The 12,148-nt window shown below is 39.4% G+C and overlaps 1 protein-coding gene across 1 annotated transcript in view; it reads right to left on the bottom strand.

Annotated features, from left to right (window-relative positions):
* The window catches only part of ARID2 (AT-rich interaction domain 2), a 102,808-nt gene extending 90,950 nt beyond the window's left edge, over window positions 1-11,858 (bottom strand). The window contains exons 1-3 of the mRNA XM_032688175.1: window positions 10,897-11,858; window positions 10,643-10,736; window positions 9,414-9,511 (exon numbers count right to left, since the gene is read on the bottom strand). Of these exons, the coding sequence (XP_032544066.1) occupies window positions 9,414-9,511; window positions 10,643-10,736; window positions 10,897-10,988 (284 nt within the window). The 5' untranslated portion in view covers window positions 10,989-11,858. The remainder of the gene's footprint in view (window positions 1-9,413; window positions 9,512-10,642; window positions 10,737-10,896) is intronic.
* Between the last annotated feature and the right edge of the window lie 290 nt (window positions 11,859-12,148).

The following is a 12,148-nucleotide window of genomic DNA, read 5'->3' as shown; positions in this document are numbered from 1 at the left end:
TAAACAGCATTGCAACAGTGAATCCCACTCAGTCTACCACCAAAGGAAATGATTTCTCAACTGGCCCACATGGGTAACACCATGGAAGGCAAGACAGCGGAGAAATGATGCCCAGAAAGCACTCTTAAAACTCCTTTAGAGATAACTAATATTGCGATTAGTCAATTACCACATTGAAAAAGGAGTCAGAATTATGTGTATGTTGATATAACAGATTGATACTGCCATGGAATTTATTCCCATTTCTCACAGAGAGCACAAGGCTCTACAGTGAAGAATACCCTCTAGAAACAAATCACTGTTGCATATCCATACTTACGTGAAGTAATTCCTGATTTTTTCACTTATTTGCTGTGCAACTGTAGCATTATATGAACATGTACTGTTAGAAATTTTAATTTTCCCAGGTTTTCACAGATGGTATTGGGGGTGAAAAGTGTCCAAGAAACAGCTCTGTAATCTGCAGTGTTTCAAAGCTATATTATTGCCCCAAAAGTACAGAGGACATCTGTAAATTCTGTAACATGGCACTGTTTACCTGGTCAATGCCTGGATTCTGCATCATTTTGTCAAGGTCACTAGAAGACGAATACTCCTGAGCAAAATAACCATGTAAGGGAAGAACTTTTCCTAAGCTTATTCCCACAAGTTTTCTTCTAATATACATATAGTTTTTAAAAAGCAAATAAACCCATACACATAGTTTTACATTTGTCCTACACCATAATAATTATCAACATACTCAAAACATGCTAGATTTATCCCCAAAGTCAACTACTTTCATTTAGCTTAATTAAGCCCCTGGCATGTATCCCAAACAAAAAGTTACCCCAACTCATTACATCCTAGTAATTCATGCTGTTAGAGCACTTCAAAGAACTTTAACAGAGCTACTCAAAGTTAGTCATATGATTTGGTGATTTACAGAGCTGAGAATCTCTGCACATGGTTTATCATGGAAGCATAGCAACCTTTGGACTGGGAGGCAGAAGCCAACCAGCAGACGTCACAGCACGTAACAGTGGAGAAACGCACACAGCACTAAGTATGGCCCATCGAAACTTCAGCAACCAACCACATGAAAAGACCACTGAACTCTGAGAGAGAGAAGGTGTCTCTGAAACGGAACGACCACCTTACTTTACAGAAATTTTTATGTATTTTAGGCAGCTATGGATCGACAAGTAACACTGTAAATTATTCTGAAATACTCATAATCTGAACAGTTGCTCCTCCCACACCAACAGAAAATAGTATGAACACAGTTCACTCTTACAGGCAAACATGCTCCAAGGCACGACTCGACAGATCTCCACTTATTATAATAGTACGTGATCCCTCCCGCAGCAAGGTCTTGCTATAGTTCATCTGGAGTTAAAATAAATGCATGCACATTCAGTTCAAAGACAAGAAAACAAAAAGTAGAGTATTCAGTTTCACTGCCTTATGTCCAAAAACGTAATTCAGGTCTGCTTAAGACTTGAACTTGTTGCTCCAAGGAGACTGTATTTGATATGTGGTACCTAGCTCACTAATCTAGTACCTCAGGCAAAGCCTAAGCTCACTATTCTGGGTACCATCTTGCTGTTTTATTATCCTTCCTTAAGATAAGCTTCTTTCTTTCAACCGTTTCAACATTTCTCTGCTTAGGTATCCCAAGTATATTTATTCCCTAAGGAATAAAGATTGCTCTTCTCATCCATGCTATATTTTCTGCTTCTCAACATTGTAGAGGGCAAACAAGTTTATAAAAAGTTTTATTTTCCTCATTTATTTCTAATTTATATTCATTTTCAAATATTTAAGATATGACACAGAAGATGAAGAGACACAAACCCTGCATTATAGAGCTTACAGTCTCACACCTCCCTGTGAGATAGATAAACAAACATCAGCACACCCACTTTATGAATAAAAAGATGGCAAATGATTTAACTAAGGTCAATGAAAAAATACATATCAGACTCATAACCAGAAACAATATCATGTGATGTGATCTCTGGCCTATACCAATCCCCTCTATGGACTATATCTTCTATTAATGTGGACTAGTACTACAATTACTCCAAGCAGTCCCATTTAAGCTGCAAAACAGCACTCCAACACTCTGAACAAGCATTTTAAAACAAAACACAGCAAAACAAAACACAACACCACCACAAAGAACTCCTTCTTATAATCCTATATACTTAGTTTTCAGTTCTCCAATTCACAGAACATAACACTATCCTGTTTTATTTTTCAAACAGTGCTTCCTCAGCTATTGATTAAAGAGCAATTTTAAAAGACAGTAAATAACATTTGCCTCCTTTTATGGATGGTTTAACTAAGGCTCAAGAAGAAGAAATATGCCTGTCAGAAATGGATTTTAGTGCTATTAAAAAAAAAAAAACCAAACAAAAAACAAAACCAACCAACCAAAAAAACAAAAACCCCCAACAACCCCCCCAAAAAATCAGCTTTACTGTATTTGAATTTTATTCTTATTTGACATGCACTCACAAAGTAATAGCCTGAACCTCTAGGTACCTCTAGTCCTCATCTGTAGAACTTAACAAATTATATTTCTCTATTTCATTAGTGGGAAAAGTGGGGAAGCAGTTGAGAAATAAAAAAAAAAAAAATAAAAAAAAAGCATGAAAGTTTTATCTATTGAGATTTAACTGCAAATAAGCAAGGTAATTAAAGCCTACTAGTTCCAGAATAAAATTACACAAATAAACAAAAAACAACCAAAACAAACAGCTTTACTTAGCCCAGGCTTATTCCATTTCACAAAGAAAGAAGCCATACCCTTGCATTCCATATTAATTCTTGATCTTATTGTAATATGCTTATCATTTGTTCAAACTTAAAACATTACAATATATTAATAATTTTATGGCATAAATTCATTTACATACTGTTTCAGTGAAAGAAAATGGTCTTAACGAATAGAAGTTTCCACCAATTATGAGAAGATTCAGTAGGTCATAGAAGTCATCACACTTATCATGTTGCCAAAAACTTGCTCTATTTAGGTTATTGGTTCTGACATCTGTCTAGATAAGCTTTCAAGTTAAACAATCAGAATTCTGTATTAAAACTGAAGAACAACATTTACCCCTCCCCAAATCAACCAACATATTTCAGCTTAGCAGCAGCCACTTAAGTCATTTCTAACAAAAAGCTTGCAGAAAATAATCAGGAAAATATGTTAGCGTTTATCACACTAATTTTCACTACATTTTGCAGTAATAAAGAGGAGTTTACCCTCTGAAGGAAAAGCTGAGAAACTTTGATAAAGGCCAAACTCATTTACACAGTAAACTAGTATGGCAACATAACTGTAAGAAACAGCAATTTTAAGGCAGCTATGTTCTCTTTCACCTGCTGCTTGCTCTCCTCAGGTGAGGCCTAAAGCATATGTTGCATTATGTAAGTTCTGTTTCCCTTTAAGCAGATTCCCAGCAACTCTGACAAGACAACATCCATACAAATAACTAACTTCCATTGAGAGACATTCTAAGATTTTAATAACCAGCATGTTTAATTTCCCTAAATAAAGCTTTACTGCATGAACAGTAACTAATCTTGATTGTGTGTTGGTTATATGATTCACTACAACTAAAACTATCTAAAATACTCACTTCAGACTTAAAGAATGGCCTTAAACATGACTGAAACATGCATTACAACTTTTGTCTTCAGGAGGAAAACAGAACATTTTAAGAAGAAATCATAAAAATGTCATCCATGTTTTTGTTTCCTGTCTTGCCAGTGACTGGAGGATTTGGGACAAAATTAAGTACAACAGATTCCACACATGAAGTCTGTAGCTACGCAAGATGAAAGTCTTCATTATGGCATTATTCAAGGATGGAAAAAACCTTTAAGGTCATCTGGTCCCTTTCTCTGCCAGTCCTGGCTCATTACCTGTTGTACATGTACTAGTTCCTGGCCAGGCCAATGCTGAATGACCCATGGTGGGGTTCCCCCCTACCTGGCATACTATTGGTACTAGAAGGTATTCAGGTACATCTTGGGGGGTTTTGTCCTGCTGTGTTTCTGCTCTGAACTTTCTCCTTCAGTTTCATCTCAGCTTACACATTAACACAACCTCTTATTTTACTTAAAATTATCTCCCTTTTAAGTATTTAGACCATTCAAAACGCTTGGAAGATATAATTTCTCCTTCTCAAGTAAAATGTTCATTTACCCAAGCAAAACATATTTATTTAGTAAATCTTTGTTTTTTTTAATTCAGTCAGTCCCTTCAGTCTTCTTAATATTTTGCTGCTCTTCTCTAAGTTTCTGTTAAGTTGCCCCACCTGTTGCAAAGACTCCAAAGTAAAACAGTACTCCAAACACAGTTCCATAATCTTGTACAGAAATCCACCTCCCACTTGTTCAATGCCTCTGTGGATGCAACCTAAACTCATTCTGAATTTTACAAAGTCTATATATTATATTGCAAATTGGGGCCTGTCCTTCCTATCAGAAGCATGCACAAATCCCTTTCATATGAAAGGGAGTTGGGTGCACACAACTGACAGGATTATCAGGCCCATGGCATCACTCCTATCCCTTTTTCAGCAATACTGCTTTCCAGGTTATTCCCTCACAATGAATACCTGTTTTGGATTACGGTCCCTCAACTGTTTTAGCTTGCATTTTCCAAACTAAATCTCATTTGTATTTTCTAACAATGCGCCTAATTTCTTTAGATAACCTTTTCTTTTCTGCCCTGACTTGTGTTTAACTCTTCTCACTCTCACTGTCTGCTAATTCTGCAAGTGTACTATTCACCTTCTCATAAAGTTAAGCAATGTAGACACTAAATAAGCCTAAAATGGCTAAACTTGTATTACTACGTGCATATGTAAGCACTGATGTTACTCTTTTAGCACCTAAAACTGCTGTGACTCACCAAATCTATTTGTTATACTTTGTTCTATTTTCGTTTATGGTCCTTCAACCATTTTTTTCATTTACATAACTATACATATACATAAATAATTTGTTAACAAGAGATTTTGAGATGTATTTTAATTTTAGAAAATATGTAAAATTTTACTATAGCTACAACTTGCTCTTCATTTACTGGGGCCTTGAACCTGCAATCAGATCTGGCAAACAAGCCAGTCCTGTACTTCTCCATACCCACTGATCTGTGTGCAGATGCTGTTGCAGTATCAGATCCTAATTTTAAACACTGAGCAAGAATAACAAAGAAAACTCTCTTAAAGTAATTTCTGCTTGGAAAACTCCAGGGTTATTATTGTTTCCCTGATATTTCTGCCACTATTTTACTAAGAACAGAATCCATTTTATCTAGCTCTTGAGTTCATGCTTTTTTTTTCTCCCCCCTTTATTTTTTTTACAAAATCAGTACCATTATTTAATTTTTTAGTGGCACCTTAAAGATCAGATTACTTATACATATCTTCAGATCTTTCAAGAACCTCCTCTATTTGTCATCAGTAACTACTTCATTCATATGGTTCTGATTTTTAACTGCTCAGTTTTTCATCCTACTATATATGGAATTTCAGGAAATTCAGCATAATGGCTTGCCTTAATAATAACTTTATACAACTTCTCATTTAGGTACTGACCTCCTTCCTTTCTACTTTACTTCCCCTTACCTCTCCAATATTTAAAACAGCGAATTCTTGTTCACCTGAACTAGTATTAACTAATTTCTGCTGCCTTTGCCAGAAGTTTACAATACACACATACTGCCCACCTTTCAGGAGTTCTCTGCAGTACTAAGACTTATACTTACTTTACAGCTAGTCCTTTCATATCATTTATCTTAATGTAGATAAATACCTTTAAAAACCAAACTAATTTCTAATTCAGTTAGGCATATTCCATTTACACATTTAAGTGTACAAGGTCTCTCCCTAAAAAAAGATGAAGACCTACAACAAAAATAAATGTATCACTTACACTCATATGAAAACCAACAGAATCTTATACTAACACGAGGTCACATCAGCTCAATTCTTCGTAGGACTGTAACCTAATCAACCAGTAACATAAAACAAGCTATATTCCATGTTAGCTTTCTTTTTACCTACTGTATGTTTACTAACAAAAACATAAAAGCAGGCCCACATTCCTGATGTTTACATTTATGACCCCATACTAAAATATTTTCATTACCATTATAAAACAATCTTTAGAGAAGTATTTGGAAAATGCTTTACTAATTCACCTCAACTGAGATGAAACATCTAATTTGTACTACATCCAATGGAATTACGCTCTCTGATGCTGTAAAGACTTATAGAACTACATTAACAAGTACAGTTCTATCAATGGTTATCGGCACTGTGGCTTTTGACTGTTCACTATGAACCACAGTGCATAAATTACTTCACCTGTCAGACAGCTCAAAGCAACACAGGCACAAAGTTTCAATGGTTCAGACTTTCCCTATTATAAACAACTTTTTCCAGTGACAGAAAAGGGAGAGCAGTGCAAGGGAGAAGGGGTAGATAAGATTGGCTACCATGTATTCAGCTATCACCAATCAAAAAGCCTATCAGAATTACATCAGAAGTTTAAACAATTCTCCTCTTTAATGGAGCCTACCATACATTCCCAAAGACACATAGCAAAATTCCACAACAGTCAAAATGGAAGTTATTTATACAGAAAAAACACACTTCCCAACCGCCTAGGAAAACTCAATGACTGTTTTGCAAAATATTCAGTCTGATCAAGCCAACAGGACTACTGACCTCACACAAATAATTCAACTTTTTCAATTGTTTACATAGTAATTTTAAGTAAAAATGACAGTATTATTAGAAGCAACACAGCAAAATTAGCAAGTGGTCCATGTCGCTTGAGATCTCATCTCAGCAAACACATTAAACCAGAAGTTTCAGAAGGAAGCAACTTTAATGACAAACCATCCCAAATCCAAATCTGCAAATGAATTCATGTAGGTGCACACCACTGAATCCCTCTGAATTCAACAGGGTCCCATCTGCCACATAGATTCCTCACTTTACAGTACAAATGACACACAAATGGATAAAAATCGATATAGAAGTTGATAGGCCTCAATTTGACTTTGTTTGCAAAGTCATTACAGTAGTGAGGCCAAGATTATAGTCATACTTGAGGTTCACGAGGAACACTTTTTTTTTCCAAGGATAATTGCTCAGCAGTTCAAAAACTGCAGTAGAAGATCTAGCCCTGTAAGAAACCTCAGGTTTTATTCTTCAAAACGGACAAACTAGACCCTTGTAACAAATTTACCATTAAAGTATTTTTTCTTTCCCTAGAACCAGACACCATCCCCCTTAAACCTTCTAGGTTAAAGCTAAACAAATGTTAACCTAGCAGAGAGACATGCACATACTTTCTTACTACTGCACATGAAAAGAGGTGAACTCAGCTGGGAAACAGTTGACATCCAACTCAGATTATGTGAGAAGCAACAGTGAGCAAAGCAGCAATTCAGAAGAAACCAAACAAAACCAAACAAAAAACAAAACCACCACTAAAAACCAGTCCACCCCAACACCAACAACCTTGATAGCTTATTTCAGAATGGCCTAAGTAAATCACACAGATTATGGTAAGACATTTTTAAAGATTCTTCATCTTAACCATTTACCAACTTATTGTCCTAAATTCCAAATAAGGAAAAAGCCCTTTCAATTATTTGTATTTATACATTTTTTCAACCACTATATTTCAGATAATGTCAATATCAGCATGCCAATAATAAAAATAACATTTTTGTATGTCTGATTCTAACTTAAAAACTAGTATCTTATTAAAAATTAATAATTATTAGAAGTCTAAATTAACACTAATTGTGTTAACTGTCCCAGCATATAAAGGTTTTTGAAGTAAGATGAAAACAAAAATGTCAATCTTTTTCTGCAAAAAGTTAGGCTGTTCCAATATTTACGACATATAAAGAAATAGAAAGCAAAGGGTAAACAAAACAAAAAAAAAAATCAAAAAAACTATCATTTTGCATATTACATGTAAAATCTAGTCAAGTAACAGACTACATGGTCCAACAGGAAAGCTCAAAAAGGAAATAATTGCTTTCTATGATATGACAAATCTTCAGCAACACTACCTCAATACTATGGGGGGGGATTAAAAAAGCAACAGGGAAGGACATCCTAAAACAAGCTTCCCACTTAATTCCTAGGCCTAGGCCTGCTACCAATCATAAACTTTGCTAAAAATATTAACAACAGTAATTTCTTTTCTTAATCTGGATCTTAAAGCAATCATATGTCACCACAAAAAAAAAGAAAAATTCAGTAACTACAAATATCTGACTAAGGTTTTTCAGACATCACTCTAACTCAATAACTGCTCCACTGTGCTATGAACTCTACAGCTTCAAGCTGGAAGTCAATCTAGGACAACCAATAGAAAGTGCACCTGTACAATTACTGCATTTCCTAATTCAGAAGGCCCAACTAAGAACAGATAAAGCCTGTGTGTACTCAGCTCACCAAAACAGAAATCCAGAAGTCCATACATCTTTTGTACATATTACACACCTATATTATCATTAATTTCAATGAAAAAATATCATATTTATAATGCAGAAACAGAAAATTACATTCCTTAACCAATGTTCACAAAACTCCCTTCTAAATGAAATACAGATGTCTACATATACCATCTAAAACACAATCATTTAAAAATCTTTTCCACAAAAAAAATCACCAAAACTTAATAAAAAATAATTTCTTTTTAAAAAGTAATCTAGTAACTGAATAATACCACACACAGTAATTTAAAATATACAATATGAACTCCAAGCTACACTGAAAAATAATCTGTATTACAAAAAATAACCTGTATCATTTCAAGGAATGCAATCTTATTTTTAAAACCTGCAAAAATTTATTTTTCAAGTAATAAAAAAATTATTTAGCTCTTTGTACTTTAAAACAAAAAATATATGCTGCTAGTAATTGATAACAATATAATTTATCCAAAGCAGTTTACCTTCCTGCAGATGCATTTTCATTCAATGTCTGACCCCACTGAGTTGTAAACAAGTTTACACATACCAACACATTTCAGTGCTCCAAAAATTAACCTAAGTTTCTATAACTATAACAACATGATCTCTTAGTAACAGTCCTTTAGTATCGTCATTCTAAAACAATCCAAAAAAATGGCTCTGACATATATTGCTTGTATACTTGGGATCCCTTCAAAGTTTAACGCTTGCAGATATAAAATCAAAATAACTAAGAAACAGAATCACCTTTAACTGATCACTGCACCAGACCAGTAAGAAATTACAAGTTCTTTCTGCTTTATTTTATAGCATTTTTAAAGAGCAGGGATATTTTTATTATTGCACACATTGAAAACCAAATATAACCCCACACTCAAAAATACTGCTGGAACAGCTTGATAGCACTCACCGCAAGTAATACTGTTTTAAAGCGAAGGCAGCGTTAGAACAACTTCTGGGAAAGTTAAACTCCTCTACAATTTCTCCCCACTGATTCTTCTCTGATACCTGTCAAAAACAACACACAGGCCGAGATACACAACGTACACGAAAACATGTTGCTGACAGCGAACATCACAAAAAAACACATGCTGCAATGAAGCAAATAGATAAATATATAAAAATAAATAAGCACAAATGCATATGGGATTTAGGATCATGTATTTTATTGACAGTGGGTAGTATTCACCCTTCGGGAATAATCCCGCTTCTCACGGGTCTTTTAATGCATTTATTTTTTAATATACAGATAATTTTTTTCTGGGGGGACGGCCGGGAAGGCTGGTATTGTTTTGGGGTTTGTTTGTTTTTGTTTTTACTGCCTGGACAATAACCAATCGGGAGTCCCTCTGTCGCCCCCTTTTAAATCCTAACGCGGTCCGTTAAAAACCCAAAGAAGTTTAAAATAATGCAGGGAAGTGCTTGCGGGGGCGCCCCCTGGGCTGCGGGGCGCGGGGGCGCCGGCCCGGGGGGTCCCCCCAACACAGATCCACAGACATAGAGAGGCCTTTCTTTTGAGGCCTACATTTCTGTCCCCAGCCTTGAAGCCTAAAGATGGCTATTTGATTACACATCGTCTTGGGTGCCCCTTTTGTTATTTTTCCCCGGGAAAGGCTCGGAGGGCAGCGCCCGGCCCCCCCCGGCTGCGAGGATCGTTCCCTAGCCCATGCTCCGTGCCGATTATCGATGTTAAACATGCCCGCTAATTTTGAGTTGCACTAAAACTGCACTCAGACTCTCTCTCTCCTCTCTGTCTTTCCCTGTGCGAGAGAGAGAGAGACACGCACAGAGCTGCCACCACAGCCGAAAGAAGCCTCCTCTCGCCGCCCGCAGCTCCCTGCTCCCCCCTCTCGTTGCCGCGGGGAGGGGGGCAGGGGCGAGGGGGTCCGGCGGAGGCGGGGGAGGCAGGAGCGGGGTGTGCGCTGTACCCCCGGGTCCCCCTTCATCGCTCCGCCGACAAGGCCGAGCCACCAACCTGCCTGTCTGCTCGCTTCCTCCTTCCACCCCCCACCTTCTATAACCGGCTTTAAATAGGACGGTTCTCGGCCACCCCGGCTCCCCCCGCCACCCCTGGGGGTCAGAGGAGACTTTTGGGAAGAGGTTAGTGGGAGGGAAACCCAAATTAAAACTTCCACTCACCTTCCCAAATCCGCCTAAAGTGGTGACTCTGGTATAGAGAGCGTGAAGATCCAGCTCCTTCCCACCCACCACGGGGATCTTCTTAAAAGGAGACCTGCCAAAGGAGATACACACAAAACACCACAACTTGTCAGCTCTGCCCCCTTTTCTCCCCTCGCTAGGGCTGCCGTGTCCTTCAGGGAAGGGGCTGGAAGTTGGATCTGGTCGGTTTAAAAGCCTCCCCCCCTCCCGTTCCATCTCCCCATTTTCCTCACCCTCTGCTGTGGTGAAACTGCCGCAGCTCGTCCAGGAAAGCGAGTCCCTTTCTCCGCTGGTCTGCGTGGTTTTTACCCGTCGAATTTGCCATTTTTGTAATAAAAAAGGTTCTCGTAAAAAAAAAAAATCCAATTTAAAAAAAAAACGGCCGACAACAACAACAACAATCCCCGGCTCCTCCTTGTCTTTAAGAGACCCAGGTGCCCGTGCTCGGCCGGGGATCAGCCATGGAGAGGGGCTTGTTTAAAAAAAAGTTTAAAAGGAATAAGGGAGCCCCGAGAGTGTGGTAATTGCGAGTCCTGTCTCCACACAACACACGGGCGAAGAGGCAGGGAGGGAGAGGGGCACCTCTCAGTAAATTCCTCCTCCCGCGGCTGCTGCCTCTCTCAGCACCACAAACCCAGCCGATCCAGCCTGCACATGAGACTCAACATGGTGCTGCTGGATCACACAATGAATTGGGTTACTGTTGTGGTGGGGCGGGGGGGGGAGCCGGAGTGAGGTATTGACAGTGTGTGTGTGTTACAGCCGCGGCTCCATGCGATCTCCCTCCCTCGCTCGCTCGCTCCCTCGCTCGCTCCCTTACACACACACACTGTACAGCTACGGCGGCGGCGGCGGTGGCGGCGGCAGCGGGATTCACTTCTCTTCTCGCTCAGACAAAAAGATCTGAGGCCGCCGTGCTTCTGCCTGGACGAGAGCGCGACACAGCGGGCCCCGGAGGCCGCTGCCGGTACTGCAGAAGGCAGCTCCAAAGGCAAAAGCCAGCACAGCCCCAGCAAGCAGTTCCTGGCGGGGAACAATAGGCTCCTCTCGCCGCTAAGGGCTCATCTGCAATGTGCCGCAAACTTCACACAAAGCCGGGCGGAAAGAGGCGAGGGAGAGGGAGAAGAGGGAGGAAAAAAACGGCTACTACCGGCTGTTGTGGGGCGCGGGGCCGGTGCGGGGCCCTCCCGTGCCAGGCTCGCGCCGACCGGCCTCCCTCCGCTGGCTGCCGGCTGGAGGGGGGGGGGGGGGGGGAAGGGAAGGGGGGGGCGGGAAAGGTGGATTTGGAAAGCGGGGCCGAATTTTTTAATTGGACTAAACCCAACGCCCTGAGTTCAAGGGGAGAGAAAACAACAACGGAAGGGGGCACTGGTGGATGTAGAGTTTCAGAAAACTTTCCGAGTCCCCTGGACCGAGGTGTTTCCAAGGGCAGGAAGTCGCCCCGGATGGCACGGTGGGGGCGGGGGTGGGAGCAGCAGGAACCCC

This window comes from Chiroxiphia lanceolata, chromosome 5 (assembly GCF_009829145.1).
Source record: "Chiroxiphia lanceolata isolate bChiLan1 chromosome 5, bChiLan1.pri, whole genome shotgun sequence".
In the NCBI taxonomy this organism is placed as follows: domain Eukaryota; kingdom Metazoa; phylum Chordata; class Aves; order Passeriformes; family Pipridae; genus Chiroxiphia; species Chiroxiphia lanceolata.
This window is presented reverse-complemented; position numbering and strand designations above follow the sequence as displayed.